The sequence below is a fragment of the Phocoena phocoena genome, chromosome 1 (assembly GCF_963924675.1).
Source record: "Phocoena phocoena chromosome 1, mPhoPho1.1, whole genome shotgun sequence".
Taxonomy (NCBI): domain Eukaryota; kingdom Metazoa; phylum Chordata; class Mammalia; order Artiodactyla; family Phocoenidae; genus Phocoena; species Phocoena phocoena.
In genome coordinates, this window is record NC_089219.1 from 16,900,761 (window position 1) to 16,919,511 (window position 18,751).

Sequence of the window (18,751 nt, forward strand, 5' to 3'; positions counted from 1 at the left end):
CTGAGGCTCTGCCCCACCTTCCCTTGCCAAGCCCCTGGCCGCATCCACCAACCCTCAGCCGTGCTGCTGCAGGCACGTGGGCCCCCCCTGCTTTGCGCAGACGCACCAAGCACACCTCTGGGCCTTTGTGTCAGCTGTTACCCCTGCCTGGAGAGCCCTTTCCCTAGATACCTGTAGGGCTCACACCCTCACCTCCTTCAGATCACTCGCTATCCTCTTCCCTGCTTTATTTTCTCTTCCAAACACTTATCGCCACCTGTCATATTATATTTATTGCGTGTCTCCCTGCACGTGCTATAATGCAAGTTACCTGAGGGAAGGGAATTGGACTTTTATGTTCTCTGCCGCAACCTCGGCACCTAGAACAGGGTCGGGTACTTAGAAGATGCTCAATAAATGTCTGTGAAATGAATTTTGAGTCTAACACTTCAGGGACTTTAGTTTACAGAATGTTTAATTGCATACGTCATTGTCCACTCATTCATTCAACACAGACCGCAAGCCTCTGTGTGCCAGACACCACCCTGAAATCCAGAGCAACGGAGAAACAGGGCGCCCTCCTCTGTGGCTCAGGGACAGGCCTCTGGTAGGCAGCCAGGAGCTGGTCCTCAGGACATCTCACAGATGTCACGAGTACCCCCTACCCTGGGATGCTCTGAGGTCCCTGCAGCCCTGGCACACATGGGCATCAAGGAAAGGAGGGGAGGGTGGGTTCTGGGGGCGGCTGACACTTGAAGGGCCCGCATTCCCAGGCCTCAAAGAGCCGCCTTGGTGCCAGGACTTTCATGACGGTGCCCCTGGCCCAGCCATCCCAGCAGCCATGAGCCACTCCCTTCTCACGGCCGCTATTGACATGCACCCGACGCCACCAGGCTGGGCAGTGAAGCTGGCGGCTCCCCGCGAAGCGAGTTCCACACATTCTTCTGGGTTTCAGTCAGCCAGCTCTGGGCGCTGGGGCGGCCAGCAGGCCCCGGCCAGGCCCTGGAAGCAGGAGGGGGCAGCAGGGCCAAAGAGGCCAAGGCCGGAGCTGGGGCAACATTCCAGCAGGGCCAGGACCCTCAGCCTACCCTCCTGCTTCCTGGCGGGAGAGAGATGAGGGGAAGGCTGGCGTGGGCCCTGGGAGGAAGGGCAGGGGGCTCTGCAGATCCTTGGGAAGCTGCGGGGGGGGGGGGGGGGACACGTGGCCACGTTCTGCCCCTCCTCCTCCAGCCTGAGCCCTCACAGCTGGGAGTGGACTGGGGCAGGGGGCAACAGGCCAGGGCTGGGAGTCCTTCCCGCATGTCCCGAGTGGTCTGAGGGTCCAGAACCCACACGTCTGGCCTCCAAGTGGCTTCTGAATCATCGTTCCAGATCTTTCCACATCCTGGGCGGCCACCTCACGCTCCCTCCTGAGACATGCCCCAAGGCCAGGCAGCCCTGAAGCCTCTGCAGATTCACCCTAAACCTTCAGCCCCCAGGGAACAGCCAGGGGAATCCAGTGAGGACTCGTGCCGGGCGGCTAGCCATTCTCCCCTTCACGTCCCACACAGGGTAGGGCCTGGCCTGGTGCACTTAGGCCTTAAGGCCCCTGGATTAATTCAACTGTCTCTAGGGTCTCAGGGAATATTGGTGAGGAAATTAATTAACAAAGCTACAAACGAACAGGCAATCCCAGAAATGACTGCCCTAGAGTTAAGTTTTTCTAGGCTCCCGCCAGGGCAGGTACCCCCAGGAGGCCCCGTGGACACTCGGGCACACCCATCCTGAGTGCCTCTGTCCCCAAAGCCAGACCCCAATCTTCCTTGCCCGAGGAAGCCCTTGCACCACCTAGGACCTGAGTCCTTTTATCAACATCAGTGGTGACAGTTTTATCAACACCCACCGCCTGCTGGCTACAAGTGAGCGGGATGCCGGTAGGGTGGTGAGGAGCCTCGTGTGGCTTCAAAGCCTGGCTCGTGGGGCCTCCAAGCAAAGTGTACTGGGCAAGTTATAGTTGAGTTGTTGGGCAAGTTATACGATCCCTCTGTGCCTCAGTCTCCTCTACTTAGAAAATGGGGACTGCACTAGTAGCTATAGCTTAATTCAGTCAACAGACATATTTACTGAGCGCTTACTACCTGCCAGGTGTTAAGGAGACAGCAGCAGTGAACAAAAGCACATAAGGTCCTGCTCGCATGAAGCTTAAATTGGGGGTGGGGTGGTGATAAACAAGTAAAGAAATACACATCAAATAGTGACAAGAAGAAAACAAAGCCGTGTAAGGGGACAGCGAACATCGGGCAGAGTAGTCAGGGACCTGAGGGAAGCGAGGAAGAGGGTCACGCAGATATCTGGCGGACAAGCATTCTAGGCAAAAGGAACAGCAGATGCAAGGCCCTAAGGTGGGAGCGTGTCTGGCACGGTCCAGAAACAAAGAGTGGCATGCCTGGAGTGCGCAAGCAAGGGGCAAGTGGGCAGGAGGAGAGAGTTGAGACGGAGGGGGCAGGCCAGATCTGTAGGGCCTTGGGGGCTAAATTAAGTCAAGGGCTGGGGTCTGACGTAAGCAACACAGGGAGGGCAGGGAGGCTGTGAGCGAGGCAACAACGTGTGAGGATCTGCTGAGAAACTTCACACGTGGCAGAGTGGGAAGTGAATGTGAACTAGCCATATTATTTTGTCAGCATCTGGCCTGGTACCCCAAGACTGCCCTCCCCACTACTGCAAGCCCTAAACCCAGTCACCTTCTGCCACCTTCCTTCTACCCATCTCCCGGGCTGGGCCTCAGGCCCGCAGATCCCAACTTGCCTGCACTCAGCCTGAGAACAGGCCCGGGCCAAGCCGGTCGGGGTCCAGGACTCCCCGGACACAAGAAGCTCGGCTGGGGCGTGGCAGGGTGGGGGTGGGGCGTCCATCTGTACCCCCGCCAGCCTCTGCCTCCCTCTGTGGACAGACCTGCACCCTCCCTCTGGAAATCTCCAGCGCACACTCACAACCCCCTCCGGGCGGCAGATCTGGAGCAAGGGGGAAAGACAGCGCGGCCAGTTATGTCAAGGGGAGGGCTGAGGTAACACTGCCCCTGAGGGAAGGGGAGGCTCCTCCATTTCCCGCCTGCCCACAGCCTCCCCAGGAAGAAAACCCAGGGGAGGCAGGAAACAGGTATCTCAGTGACTTCCCCTCTCAGCGCTGGAAAACACCACTATCACCCTCAAGAACCCTGTCTCTTGGCGGCGCCGGCCCCAAGAAAGGAAGGGCTAAGGCCCCAGCAGGCCAAGGCAGGACCTGAGTCACTCAGGCCTGGCCCCCTCCCCCAGCAAGCCTCCCCACCTCCTCTGAACTGAAATTACTCCCACACTTAATCACAGACCACTATTTCCTCTGTCTCCTGCCCCCAGTGAGGTCTTGAGCTCCCTAAGGACCACCTACCCTCTCCTTGTGTCCTACCCTCACCCACTCACTATGGGCTTGCAGACATGAACTGAAAGGCACGAGAGCTAAAGGGCAGCAGACGAGGAGGAGCCCAAGGCTGGCTAGGGCACAGGGCTAGAAACCTGCTGGCGTTTAAAACTTACAACAAACTTCTCACCCCCATTTTACAGATGTGGAAACTGAGGCTCAGAGAGAGGAACTTGTCCCAGATCACACAGCTAGGAAGTGGCAGAGCTGGGATTCGAACATGAGTCTGTAAGACTCCAGAGGCCAAGCTCTTTCCAACCCTTCTACCCTCAGCCTAGGGTGGGACCATGAAGACCTCAGTGTGGTTGCTGAGGAGACTGTAATCCCACAGGATCAGAGCTGCCTGTTGACCCATCTCAGTTCTGGGAAAGTGCAGCCAGGGCCTGTTGCTGTTCACCCATAAGCCCCCAGTGCTGGATGCACTGGTGCACAGTAGGTGCTTAGCAAGTATCTACTGAATGAATGAACCTTGAACTCCTACTCACTGTCATGGAATGCTGCCCAAAGATGTGGGGAACGAACAAGTGAATGAGGATTAGCTGCAATCTGGGAATTCCTCCCACACACAGCAAACATCTCCTTCCCTCCTGCCACGGTAGAACCCCTGATCAGGGGGCAGAGCTGGGGTAGGGTCAGAAAAGGAACATTTCATGTGCTAGGTTGGTGTCTACTTTTTGGAAAAGTAAAGATCAGTGTTGGGAGGTGCAAGTTCAGGTCAAGACTGGGGAGCAACTGGATGGATGGGCCCTGCTGGATGTGTTGAAGTGAGAGGCTGACAGAGGATTAAGGAAGCTGCCCTGATGGGGATGGGGCAGGAGAGGTGCTGGGTGGGTGGGGCAGGAGAGGTGAGGGGTCAGGTCTGGGGTGGGGGTTAACGAGTGACTCAGGAGGGCAGAGGTGAGAGGGAGCCGGCAAGGGGACAGGGAGTCAGTCACTGGGTAAACACTGGCCAGCTTAGATGAGTCCCTCTCTTGGCTCTGAGAACAGGGGACAGGGATGGCCCAGCACCACCTGAAAGAGGGTGGGTTGGCTCCGTGGTTCGCCACGCAGGCCCAGATCCCCAGATGTGCCCCATCCACATCTGCCACCAGCTCCCTGCCCACTGACCCCGCCCTGCCCTTCTCAGGTTCACTGGGTCCTCAGAGCCTCTCCCGGCCAAGTGCCCTCTTTCTCTCAGCATGGACCCATCCAAGCTCAGAGTAGGGGGCTGGACTGCAGGGACAGGCCTCCCCCTGCACCTTGAAGACCTGGGGAGGAGAGAGCTGGGGAAACAGATCCACTCACTGTCCACCGCAAACCGGCTCAGCAGCAGGCACTGTTTGCAGGTACTCCACCCAGTCCTGCACTCTGAGGCCGTGTATTCTGAGTTCCCCTTGGGCATGTGGGCTGGTCTCAGAGAAGTTAACAACTTGCTGGAGGTCACACAGTTGCTCAGTGAAGAGCAGAGATTGATTCAATTCCTCGGCTGTGGGACTCCAGGGCCCGTGGGTGTTCCACGCAAGAATCAGTTGTGTCCAGAGCGCTTCTTTACTTGTGCCTGCCTGGTGACCAGCTCCCCAAGGGGAGAGACGTCGTGGTAAAAGTTCCAGTGAGGACGGATATGGTCCCCATCACCACTGAGTGCCCCTGTTTCAAGCTGGCAAAGAAAGGCGTGTCCTCGCCCTGCCGAGTTCCCACCCTGCTCGAAGTTTCTCAGCCTGGCCCCCAGGAATGGCAGGCCGGACCATGCCTAGCGCGAGTCTGAGACTCAGCAACGTGGCCTGGCGACCCACGGGCTCCCACGAGGGCCGGCCCCGCCCCCGGTCCATCGCGGGGTCCCCTGGGTGCCCTTCGGCACAGCCCCACGGAGGAGGGTGGCGCCAGCCTGTACCGGCCCGGGGTCCCTGGCGGGCGCCGCCGTCCCGGGCCAGAGTCTCAGCCGCGCAGCCTCCGCGCCCCAGCCAAGTTGGCGGGGGCGGCGAGCGGGGCCCGGGGCGCCTCCCACCTCTCCGCCCCGCACACTCACCCCGAGCAGCCGCCCGTGCAGCACCAGCGCCAGCAGCAGCGCGCCCGCCGCCTGCCGCCCCATGGCCCGGCCCGCTCCGCTCACTCGCTCGCTCGGCGTCCGCCCGCAGCCGCCCGCTCGCCTGGCTGCCGAGTCCTCGGGACAGGGCGGCCCGCTCCAGCCACCCCCACCCTTCCCGCGGCCGCCCCGCCCCCGGGGCGAGGCCCCGCCCCCGGGTCTCCCCGCCCCGGGCACCAGGCCCCGCCCCCTGGACCGCCCCGGGGCTGAGGGCTGCGCTCTCCCCGGCCCGCTGCGCAGCCAACTGAGCCTTTGTCTGGGCCCCCAGCCCCCTCCGGGCGGGCCGCGGCCCAACCCGGCTCCCGCCAAACCCGGCCTGGAGTCTGGGATGGGACTGGGGCCGGGGCCTTGCGCGCTGGACTACCCTCCCTCCACGTGCACGCCTCTCCCGCACCTCCCCACCGACCCCCGGACCCCTAAATCCATCTGCTCTCACACCCTTTCACACTCCGCAGACGTGGCTCCACGCGGGCCGCTCTCCAGGACCCTCCAGAATAGCACGCGCTCACACGGGCGCGTTTGGTACACGCGCTCACTACAACTTTGGCTCACAAGATTACCTGCACACTCACAACTTCCACACGCTAACGTGCTCGTCCACTGCCCGTGAACGCTCGCACACGCTCACTCCCTTCACCCAACTTTCGTATAGTAACAGTCCTCCCCGACTCAAAAGATCACTCTATCCCTTGAAGACCTTCACCTCTACAGGTGACGCAGTGGACACAGCTTATACGCACACACACTCAGCTGACCACGTTCATAGTCACATTTTCACACACATATATGAATCCCAGGACAGGAAGCGGAAGGACGTTTTCATGCTCAGATTCCCCACAGGGTCTCACAGTTCACACACAGGCCAACATAATTTCTTTTTTATTTCTTATTTTTTTTCTTGCGGTACGCGGGCCTCTCACTGTTGTGTTGGGTTTTTTTTGTTGTTTTGGGGATTTTTTTTTGCGGTACGCGGGCCTCTCACTGTTGTGGCCTCTCCCGTTGTGGAGCACAGGCTCCAGACGCGCAGGCTCAGTGGCCATGGCTTACGGGCCTAGCTGCTCTGTGGCATGTGGGATCTTCCCGGACTGGGGCATGAACCCGTGTCCCCTGCATCGGCAGGCGGACTCTCAACCACTGCGCCACCAGGGAAGCCCCGAACATAATTTCTTACACGCACAGCACCTGCATTTTTTTACATTTTCTCAGTACCTCACAGTGGGCACTCAATACGAACCTGAATTACCCCTGATACACACCATTCTCCGCATAAATCACTCACAGACCAACTTTGATTCACATAAATCACAGCCCCACTGCCAGAGATGCACCATCTCACACACCCAGGCCCAGACACAAACAGACACTGCCAAAGCCCAATCACAGATGCTTGGGAGGTAAATCCCAGTCCCTGATGACACAGACCCACAGACAACACACACAGCCATGCCACCAGGCCTCCCCAGGTCATGGTCTCCTTGCTGCCTGAAAATTTCTAGGGCAGCCCAGGCTGATGGGTGGAGAGAAAACTGGGGTGTGTAAGTGTGTGTGTGTCACTTAGAGGAAAATCTTTTTTGAGTAACGATGGAGGAGAATAAAAACTGAAGTTTCCATTGTTTCCTGTGAGATTTGCTAGGTTCCAGAGACTCACGACCAGGGTCTGCAGCCAGGAGTGAGGTGAGCTGTGGACAGAAGGAAATGCCCAGCTCACTGGGCGGCACCAGGCCTGGCTCCGGAAGGCATGTTCCCTGTGATAAGGGCCAGCCTGCAGTCTCCCAAGCACTCTGAAGCCTCCCATCTGGGAGATGGGAAACCACTGGCATCCTGACTGGCACCTGGAGGATTAAGAAAACACTGGCATCCTGACTCCCTTCCCAGATAAATGCCCCATCTCCAAAAGCTGGGGTCTTCTCCACCCTGTGGGGTGTATCTAGGGGACCAGCTCAGAGCTGTAAGGGGCAGAAACTACATTCACAGTGGTTTGGCCAACTCCCCGGCCCCAGCCCAGATGCCAGACACAGCACTGAATAAGGTCTGTTTCTGCTCCAGACAGGGAGGTAGCGTGGACAGAGGAGGGATGCCTGATCTTGGCCCTTGGTGAACCCCTAATATGGTGGAGGGAAAAGGGAGGATATAATCCCTGTCCTCATGGTGTTCTCAGTCTGCTGGAGGATCCTGCCTCCATCATCTTGCTGTGCGATCTTGAACAGATTTTTCAATCTTTCCATGACTCCATTTCATCATTTAGACAAGGAGAATAATGTTAAGACCTCCATCACAGTGTTGTTATGAGGATTAAAATGAATTAATATATTTATTTTTTAAAAAGAACAGTTTTGGGCACATGGTAAGCCCTAAATAAGCGACAGCCATTTCTTTCTCTCTTTTTTTGTGGCAGGGCAGGGGTGGTGCACGCTGCGGCATTCGAGATCTTAGTTCCCCGCCCAGGGATGGAACCCATGCCCCTGCATTGGGAGTGCAGAGTCTTAACCACTGGACCGCCACGGAAGTCCCAGCCATTTCTCTTATTACTGTTTCTGGGTGAGCTCCCAATCTAGAGAGGGAGACACAACTCTTCCCTCAGGGGACTCCAGTCTGATGGAGGAGCAGTCCCTGCACCCACTGTTGCTCTCAGTCTGAAGGCCAGATGCAGCCCCCAACCCCAATGACCTCTAGTCTGATGGGGGAGTACAGCCTTGCATTCATCAAACTTCCCTGATGAAGAAAACTACAAAACTCCACTGATTTCAGAGTTGACAGGTGGCCAGCCTTGGCAGCAGGATTTTTCCAAGGCCTTGCCTGTCCGTGGAGGGTCAGCATCCTTGACAAATCGCATTTTGTGAGCTGCCTCAATGTTCGCTACCTCGGGCCCTTTAAGTCCCAGAGCCTTGGCTTCTTGGATGATTTGTTCATAAGCCAAGGAAAAGGAGAACAAGCAACTCTTTGTGGATGTTTGGTCAAGACTAAGTCTGAGCTATAAGTCTTGCTTCCTAAAAGAGGTTGAGGAAAGACATGGTAAAGCTTACTGGACTGGAAGGAACTGGGCTGACGTGGAGGGCAGGAAATATGGCCTGTCGAGAAAGTTTCAGAGTAACTCCACCTACCCTGAGGATTGGTCATCCCCTTGTTTATTCTGCATCCTCTCCTTCCCACTAAGGGATCTGGCTGGCTCTGTTTTATTTTGCTGTCCTTGATATCTTTAGTAAATGTTCTCAAGTTGCTTTGTCTAGGGCCTGGCTATCTCCTCATATGGCTTAGAAGGGGAGCAGAGGCAAGGCCTTCCAGGCTCTTGCTGAACCCAGGAGGCATCTATAATTGCACTGTATGTACTCATAGCTCTGGGTGCTGGTCACACTCTTTGGGAGAGAAACAACTCAAGCCTCACACAAGGTTCCTTAGATAAGGGGAGACTACGAGAGTTTGGATAGGCAAGAGCGGCCAAACAATTCGGCTTCTGAGAAACAGGAGTCTGATCTAGTCTGATGGGGGAGTACAGACTTCTGAGTCACCTGTCTGCCAGAGTTTGTGGGTCACCTGTCTGCCACTACAAAATTGACAAGACTCAACTTCTACTGGCTTCCACTCCTACTCCAAACCTTTTCTTTGCCTTGGAGCTTCTCACTCATCTCATATTCCTTTATTCATTCAGGGCTGCAGTGGACGGTTGGGCAGGTTGTTCACTGAACAAGGGTATGCAGCCAAGGGGATCCTGTTGTGGTGTTACATCTGCCCAGAGGGGGTACCTTTTGTAATATGAGCAAAGGTTAGCTGTGGCCCTACGTTCATTCAACAATGAAAGTAAACATCTATTATGCACAAGGGATGCAATGCCTGTGTGGGAAAACAGATGCCGGCAGGGCAAGGATATGTACTTGGGTAAGAAAATGGAACAGGAAATTGGTGTGAAAGGGAGTGGAATGGAGGAGAGGGAACCAGGAGATGATGTGGAGAAGAGGAAGAAGAGGAGGGAGGACACAGTTCTAAGCAGGCAGTGAAAATTCATGGACAGGGAGGGAAGCATGCAAGGCAGGGAGATGCAATCCTGGCCAACTCTCCAGCCACACGCCTCCCCCACCCTGGTCTTTGCACATGCGGTTCCTTCTCCTTAAGGGCTATTCTCACCCAACACCCACCCCACTTCACCCTACTACTCTCTTTTAGGATTCAGCTCAAACCTCATGTCACCATAGAAGCCTCCCCAACCTCCCAGGTTAGATCATGTCCCTCACTATGCTTTCCCACAACCTCCCTCCCCCATGCTTCTCCCTCTTAACATTTTTGACAATTGCAATAATTTGGAAGACCATTTAATATGAAGAGGCATAATGAAGGCAGAGAGCGTGACTACCTGCTTTCTGACTTGTTCCCAACTGTATCCCCTGTGAAGGGCACAGTGCCCGGCAAAGTTGGCATTTGAATTATTTTACCTGAATGAAAGAACAAGTTGGTTCAAGCAAAGCATAAGGCATAAATGCCCCCTTTCTGGTTTGTACTTGGGGCAAAGATAAACTCCCCTCACAGTCTGATCAACATTGAATCTCACTTGATCACAGTCCTAGGCAGTAGGCAAGTGAGTGTATTTTATTACCACCCTTTTCAGACAAGGAAACTGAGGCCCAGGGGATGAAGTGGCTTGCCTACATCACACAGTCAGTGCCAGGAGCCGTGATGGAGCCAGGATTCATGTCCATGTCTGTCTGACTCTAGAACCCACATTCTCAACCCCTCCTAGTATTTCCCCAACACCCCTCGTCATTATCAAGTGCTTTCTTGCTGAGCTTCTACCTTGGGGCCTCACAGATCACCTGCCCTCCGAGATGCTCCTTGGAAAGGGGGTTCCCTGGTCAAGAAGTTTGGGAACTCTGTACTCTTTCCCACACTTTGGCCATCTCGAGGGACACCAGCACAGGAAAGTTTCTGAGCAGGCCTCCAGTAAAGTCGCCTGTCCAACTCTGCTTAAACCAGCATTCCTCAACATATTCAAGAATGGAACTCAGTTGGTTTTTGGAAAAACCTTTTAACATCTCACAAGACTGGTGTTTCTCATAACACCAACACTTGGCAAATACTGCCCCTGACTCCTGGAGCTGACCATAAATGGTCTCTGTAATTGGAATTTGTCACTCGAGCCCCTCACACCGCCACCACTCCCCTCCATCCAGGCTGGAGTACTCATGGCCTCCATACAGCCCCTCACATTCCGGCCCACATACCCCTGCTTCAGCTCTAGAAGACGTCTGCGTGGGGACCGTAGTTGGAGCTCCAGAAATGCTCAGTTTCCTTCCTTTGTCACTGCACACATGGGCATTTTACCTCCTGTGATCAGCACGTGCTGACAATTTCCTGTCTTGTTTTTCTCACTTAACATTTTCATAAACACAGTTCTATGTGTCAGTCAAGACCAGGGCTACTTAAAAATGGCTCTGTGGACCAGTGCCCAAACTGTGTATTACCAGTCCGAGATGAGATAAGAAGTTTGCTCAGAGCGTAAATCAACTGTGTCAGTAAGCACTCTGTTTAGCTCAGCTGACACTGTTTTTTTCTTGGAATACTTGGTCCGTTTTGGAAGCAGCTCATGGATTTACATTCTGGTACGAGCTCTTCATTGCAGTTGGTAATCGTTAACAGTTTGTGGGCCAGCGACTCTGAATAGCAGTCATGTTGACTTTGCATGTAATATTTCTTTAAGAAACATTTATTTATTTATTTGGTTGTGCTGGGTCTTAGTTGCTGCAGGCGGGTTCCTCAGTTTTGGTGTGAGAACTCTTAGTTGCGGCATGCATGTGGGATCTAGTTCCCTGACCAAGGATCGAACCCGGGCCCCTTGCATTGGGAGCACGGAGTCTTATCCACTGCACCACCAGGGAAGTCCCGATATTTCTAATAATTATTTGGTGTCAGGTCTCATCACCACACCGTTATTCATTAACCCTATCCTGTCTTTGGGTATTTGGGCTGCCTCCAGGTCTCTGTGATTCATGAAGCATTGCTCTGAGCTGATATGTATGCATCTGTGGGTTTATTTTTATAATTCCCTCAGTTTTTCAGGACCACAAACCTGAGGCCAGAGAGGTGGGGTGGCTTCCGCAGGGTCACGAGTGACAGAGGCAGGCCTCCCACTCAGACCTCCTGACCCCCAGCCCCTTGTTCCTTCCTCCAGCCTGCACTGCCCTTCCTACTGGGCAGACTTTCCGTGCCTTTCATGCTTTTCTTTGCTAGGCTATGAGCCTTCTGCAGTGTTCCCACATGTTGTCTTTTGGAGCTTGAGAGAAATCCTTTTGGAATGTCCTGTGCCTTCTCCCTCGAGTTCCCGGCTTTGTTCAATTGTTCATGAGAAATTCCTGCCCTGTTGGGAGGGGCTCAGGAGGCTGTGAAAAGAGTTTGCCAAAAATGGTGGTACCCACTCGGGCAGAGCACGCATCTGAGGCTCTCTGCCTCTCTTGAGATTTCTGCTTAAAAGGGGGCCATGTGGATGCAACTAGTGGGGAGGGTGTCGTCACACACCCCCAGTTTTCTGTTTCCTCTGTAGAGCAAGCAGCACCAGTCACGTGCTGGCAGAAGAGATAAAGTGGGCCTCAGGAAGGGGGGTGAGGTGGGCTAAGGCTGAGGGGGTTAGGTCCAGAGATGAGGAAAGTTTAGGGTATGGTGAAGGTCAGGAATAGGATGAGTGTGTCTCGGCAACACACACGTTGGTAACACAAAAAGCTGTGTATATTTCCTAGAATCACAGAATCATGATATCAGATTAACTGTTTGAAAAGAGCTATATCAGACTTTTTTTTTTTTTTAATTATTTATTTATTTTTGGCCGCGTTGGATCTTCGTTGCTGCGCTCAGGCTTTCTCTAGTTGCTGCAAGCAGGGGCTACTATTTGTTGCAGTGCGTGGACTTCTCATTGTGGTGGCTTCTTTTGTTGCAGAGCACGGACTCTAGGCATGTGGCTTCAGTAGTTGTGGCTCTTGGGCTCTAGAGCGCAGGCTCAGTAGTTGTGGCGCATGGGCTTAGTTGCTCCGCGGCATGTGGGATCTTCCCGGACCAGGGCTCGAACCCGTGTCCCCTGCATTGGCAGGTGGATTCTTAACCACTGTGCCACCAGGGAAGTCCCCCAAATTGTTTTAAATACACAAAAGGAATTCTAATATCATGCACCTATGCTCAGTGTTACCAAAGGCCACAGGGACCAATGGATTGGGTAATTGAGACCACAGGTGGGTTTGAGGGAATTTCTCCTTTTGTTTATTATTTCCTGGGAAGAATGTATTTGAGGTTAATGTTGCCCTGATCAGAACACTGCTGTTGGGGGCAGCCCGAACCTCCAGGTTTAAATACCATCCTTGCTTTGTCTAAATTTCTGCATATTTTGAGGCCAAGATTTACCCCTCTTTCTCTTGGAATCTGTTCAATAAATACAGAGAAAGAAACTGCACTTTGGATAGAAAGGGCACTAGTTGAGGGGCAGAGCCCTGGCGTAGAATCCCAGCTCTGCTATTTACCAGCTGCTTCAGTTTACCTCTCTGTAAAATGGGTACTAAAACCTAGCCTCGCAAGGAGCAGAGGGCTGTGAGCCTATGTTTCAGGCCTTGGCAGCATGCCTGACACACAGTGTGGGTGCTCAATAACAGTGACATACGTCTGCAGGCGTGAAGGACTTTCCCCGGCCACCCTCAGCTGCAGGGACACGTAAGCTGCTTCTGTAACACAAGATGGACATCACAGCAGCCTCTGGCACTGTTTTGCAGCCGGTGTGCTGCTTTCTGTTTACATGGACCCTGCAGATGCATGGCTTGAACAGTGGACATGGGGGATTTCCTGTGACCTCTGCATGGCCACACAGAGCAGAGGGCCTTCTCTAACTAAGAACCTTCTCTGGACTTGGGCTGAGTGATGGTGGGAGAGAATCATGAGTAGTGAGTTTCTACCCTGAGTAAGAGTTAGGGCAGCGCAGGGATCCTGTCCCTTTTGGGTACAATCTAATCCTCAGTCTTCAAACTTGAGCACTCGCTATGTACAGAGCTCTGCACTGACATCTATCATTCACTGAGCACCTACTACGTGCAAGATGTTGTAATCATGAAGATAATTATTATCACTGAGTGCCTGCTCTGCACATAGTACTCTATAATGAAAATGTCAACCTCTTTTTTTTGGCTATGCTGCGGGGGTGTTGAGGGATCTTAGTTCCCTGACCAGGGATAGAACTCAGGCCCCGGCTGTAAGAGTGCCGAGTCCTAACCACTGGACCGCCAGGGAATTCCCTCAAACCGTTTCTCTGGGGAGCCACTGTGTTCTATAACTGTAACCATCTTCATCATAATCATTTGTTCCTGACCGCTCTGTGCCTCAGTTTCCTCATCTATACAATAGGGACAATCCTTTCTTAAAGGATTGATGAGATGATTGAGTTAATACACACAAAGCACTTAAAACAATGCCTGGAGTATATTTAACAGCTTAATAAATGTTGGCTGTCAGGATTAATATTATTAGTCATTGAATATTCATTGTGTGTGAGACACTGTGATTCTTCTTTTTTTAAAAAATAAATTTATTTATGTATTTATTTTTGGCTGCGTTGGGTCTTTGTTGCTGTGCGTGGGTTTTCTCTAGTTGCGGCGAGTGGAGGCTACTTTTAGTTGCAGTGCGCGGGCTTCTCATCGAGGTGGCTTCTCTTATTTCAGAGCACGGACTCTAGGCGCGTGGGCTTCAGTAATTGTAGCACATGGGCTCAGTAGTTGTGGCTCGCGGGCTCTATAGCGCAGGCTCAGTAGTTGTGGTGCACGGGCTTAGTTGCTCCGCGGCATGTGGGATCTTACTGGACCAGGGCTCGAACCTGTGTGCCCTGAATTGGCAGGCGGATTCCTAATCACTGCACCACCAGGGAAACCCTGTGATTATTCTTAAGGTAATAATAGTTAAGGTTACTGAGCACCTATTGGGCACGAGAGCTTGTAATCAACATCAGTGTAATAACTGAGCTCCTCTCGTGAGCCAGAACTGGGCTAGATACTGGAGACCCCGAGAGCAGTGTCCTGGTCAAGGGTCTGATTCTCTGATTAGGGGAAATTGGACTATTTTGAAAGTAGGCCTCTCCAGGAGAGTCAAGGTTGATTCGAATGCAAATATGTGCCTAGAGCAAGAAGGGGATGCCTTGAGTGGCCAGAGAGAGTGTTTAGGAAACAGGACACTCTTGAACTATCTCTTGAGCTGGGCCAAAATGGACCCCAACAAGCTGTGTTCCTGTGAATGTTCGCCTGGGCAATGGGTCACTAGGGGCCTGAGCACCCACCAGACAAAGGCCAAAGTCTTCTCCCTGGGGAGGGAAGGGGTGCAAGAGACAGAGTAGAGTGTGCTGCACTGCTGAGCTTTGGACCCAAGGAGGATCTCCCCAGTCCTCAGAGATGGAATAAAAGTGAAGGTCAGGGCTTCCCTGGTGGCGCAGTGGTTGAGAGTCCGCCTGCCGATGCAGGGGACACGGGTTCATGCCCCGGTCCGGGAAGATCCCACGTGCCGGGGAGTGGCTGGGCCCGTGAGCCATGGCCGCTGAGCCTGCGATCCGGAGCCTGTGCTCCGCAACGGGAGAGGTTGCGACAGTGAGAGGCCCGCGTACCGCAAAAAAAAAAAAAAAAAAGTGGAGGTGAATTCAATGGGCTAGGGGTTCGGTGCCTCCTTCCTTCCTCCTGCCTTGGGACCACCATGTCAATCTCATGGATATTGCAGGCTTGCTGCCTTCTCTGCCTGGTCACAGGGCTAGGCCATGGCAGGCGACCTCCAAAAGCCATGGAAATTTGTAGACCTCCAGGTTCTGTGTTATTTCAAGGTCAGCCCCATTCCACATTCTGAGTTGCTATTGGCCCTCATATTTCCAAGGAGAGAGGAAAACTCCAGCAAGAAGGGACTGGGCCCGAAATTCAGAACCACAGAGAAATGGGCGCTGAGGCCTGAAATGGCCCCTGGGCAGCCTGGAAAGATGGCTCAGGACTCTGGAAGCCTGAATTCTTGGGTGGAGGCACTCTCAGTTCTCAGCTCAGGAAGCTCCAGGCCTGGCTTTGGACTTGGAGGAGAGACTCAGAAATATTCTAGTCCGAGGGCCTTTAGAGACCATCAAAAGGACCTCACTCATGTTACAGAAAGGGAAACAGAGGCCTGGAGAGGGGAAGTGATGTCCCCAAGGTCTCAGGGCAGGCTGGTGGCAAAACGCATCTGGAATCTGGTCTCCAGAGTCCCTTAGGCAGAAGGATGGTGAATAACTGGGTGCCTTGTGGGGCCTGATTCCTCAGCACCCAAATCAGTTGAGTCTCTGACGGTTTGGAGCCCTCGGTGGCCCAGGGAACATTTTCCCAGATATTCCCACCTCATTCTGACCCTTCCAGCTCTCACCTGGCCTGGACAGACCACTCTCCTCAGAGATTTCCCAGGAAAGGCTGTCCCCCAACCTCTAACCAACCTTGGTTGCCTGTTCCAACGCATGTCACACTAGCCATCAAGGTTTGCTCTACATCTACCCTGGGCCCTGGTCATTAAAACCACATCTTTAAAAGGACAAATATATATAAAGTACTCAGCGCAGTACTTGCCACATATTAAGTGTTCTATGAGGCTTTCCTATCATCACTGTCATCCTGATCATTATTACTTCTACCTTTCTTCTTACATGGAGCTGTGCTAAAATAAATAACAATTCTTTTTTTTTTTTTTTTTTTTTTTTGCGGTACGTGGGCCTCTCACTGTTGTGGCCTCTCCCATTGTTGCGGAGCACAGGCTCCAGACGCGCAGGCTAAGCGGTCATGGCTCACGGGCCCAGCCGCTCTGCGACATGTGGGATCTTCCTGGACCGGAGCACGAACCCGTGTCCCCTGCATCGGCAGGCGGACTCTCAACCACTGCACCACCAGGGAAGCCCAATAACAATTCTTAAAAAAAAAAAAAAAAAGAAGAAGAAGAAGAATATGAATAGGGATTGAGAATGAACAGCCTCAGCAGAAGCTAAGGGAGGCTGAGAAGCTCCCCAGTGATTCATTCAAGGTGTAAATCAGAGATTTCAAACTCAGATCTGTGGGCCTCACATTCAGCTTGCAAGTACTTTTGTTCAGCCCTCACACACCATGATATTTTTAAATTTGTTGCTAACACATAGAAAATCAGATTCCTGGCTTCTCTTGAAAAGGCAACCGCCCATTTGAGAGCTGGGTTTAGACGAGGTATCCCCTCTCCACTCAGTCACAGTCTCCACCACTCCCTACTACCACCCAGCCCCCTTCACCCATTCACTTTTACCTGCCAGGCCCTGTAGGTCCTCAAGTGTCTAACCCCCCATCTAAATGGCTGTCCCCACCACCACTCCCAATGGAGGCTTGGAAGGTACATTTTGCCACAGACAATTTATTTTCCACAACTGCAGCCTGATGGATGTGTGCCCACTTCACGGTTGGTGTTGATGTCACCACCAGCTACAGGGCTTAGAGATGGGCTCGGGGGCTCTCCAACCCAAGAGGATTGCTTCCCAGAACTTGGGCAGATGACCTAAGGAAAAGATCCCATTGCCGAAGAGAGAGAGCTCAGGCAACTTTATCCCCGGCTTCTGCGGCAGCATGGGAGTGAGGTTCCGGCTAGGAGGCCCATGAGGGCAGCTCGGGTTGGTGGAGTCATCCACGTACTGCAAAGCATGGACAGCCCTGGAGGACGGCGCCATGCAGGTGCTGGTGCAGGAGTTGTCAGAGGCGGCCAGTCTGGTGCTGGGGTTGGAGTACCTGCGGGGGAAGGAGTGGTCCAGGTGGTCCAGGTGGATGGAGTTGGCGGCGCGTGCCAGGTAGCTGGCTGCAAGCCTCGGCAGGCTCAGGGATGACTTAGGGCGGTTGGTGTAGAAGGCATTGGTGGATCTGTCAAGGTAGTTGATGCCTCTGATGAGTTGGTCCAGGGAGGTGGGGCCAGAGGGACCCGAGGGACGATCTGTACAGAGCAGGCAGTGGGGACTGCCACGACAAGCAAGCTTTCTGGCCACCTTGGGGCACTTCACCAAGTGGCTTGTCTCCACACACCTGGAGTTGTAGGGCCGGCCCATGCAAATTCTCCTCACTGGAAGTCTGGGGGTGCCGGGGTTGTCAGACTGCTCTGAAGGGCTGCTGCTTGCCTCTGAGCCACTCAGGTACGAGAGCACTTGAGGTTGTTAGCCCAGGTCACGCTGGGGCCGTGGGACCAGCCTGGAGTCCCAGCCCGGGCCAGAAAGGACACATTGGTGGGATGGTTCAAGCGGCTGCAGGTGTTAGAATGGCTCGCTTGGCATCCAGGCATCATCCCGGTCGGGCAGACAAGGCTTCGTGGTGAGGAACTGCTGAGAATTCACCTGGAAGCTGGTCCCCCGGGCCTGGCGAGGAGAGAGCTGGGTCACCTCTCCTTGCCACCTCCCCTGGGCTTTCTTGCCGGGTGTTCCTCTTCCCATCCTCCTCCCAGGCCCAGGGATTTTCAAGCTGGAAAACGGCCACCCTATTCTTCAGAAAGCACAGAGGACAAGAGATGGGGAAGAAGGCAAGACCCTGAGAACAACTGAGGCCAGAGGACCCCTAGGAAAAGTGGGGCAGTCTCTGTTTTCCTTTAACTCTAGCCCACATTCTGAAATTCCCATTTACCTTTTTTTTTTTTGGTACGTGGGCCTCTCACTGCTGTGGCCTCTCCCGTTGCGGAGCACAGACTCCGGACGTGCAGGCTCAGCAGCCATGGCTCACGGGCCCAGCCGCTCCGTGGCATGTGGGATCTTCCCGGACTGGGGCACGGACCCGTGTCCCCTGCATTGGCAGGGGGACTCTCAACCACTGCGCCACCCAGGAAGTCCCCATTTACCTTTTAAGCAGGGACACTAGGAGACCACAAAAGCAAAGGACTGAATCTCTAATGGTGAAATTCCAGGTACTGAGACACACATTCTTTGGAGGTAATATCAAATAGCTAACCATCCACTACTCAATGCACCCTCATACTAAAAAATATATCTTGGAAGCGATGCGATACATGCCCTCTCTCTTTGCCCAGCCCTTTGCTTGTACCTTACATTGTAAGTCTCACTACAAACCTAGGAGGTAGTTACTATTCTATTCCTATTTGACAGGTGGGGAAACTGAGGCTCAGAGAGATGACGTGACTTGCCTCAGATAACACAGCTTGTAAGTGGTGGGGGCCAAGATACTATCTTGAGTGTGTCTGATGACCCTTAAGAGACAATGCCACATTGTCGGGGTGACTTTGCCCCCCCCCCACCTCAGTCTACTGAGGAAGAATTCTCACCACACC

The 18,751-nt window shown here is 53.6% G+C and overlaps 2 protein-coding genes across 2 annotated transcripts in view; both read right to left on the reverse strand.

Annotated features, from left to right (window-relative positions):
• The window catches only part of HSPG2 (heparan sulfate proteoglycan 2), a 100,874-nt gene extending 95,395 nt beyond the window's left edge, over positions 1–5,479 (reverse strand). The window contains exons 1-3 of the mRNA XM_065874608.1: positions 5,282–5,479; positions 1,068–1,156; positions 870–981 (exon numbers count right to left, since the gene is read on the reverse strand). Coding sequence (XP_065730680.1) covers positions 870–981; positions 1,068–1,156; positions 5,282–5,479 — 399 coding nt within the window. The remainder of the gene's footprint in view (positions 1–869; positions 982–1,067; positions 1,157–5,281) is intronic.
• Positions 5,480–16,907: 11,428 nt separating this feature from the next.
• On the reverse strand, positions 16,908–17,761 carry LOC136120954 (uncharacterized). The gene is given in 2 exon segments (XM_065874731.1): positions 16,908–17,611; positions 17,614–17,761. Coding segments are annotated over 2 exon segments (852 nt in total).
• Between the last annotated feature and the right edge of the window lie 990 nt (positions 17,762–18,751).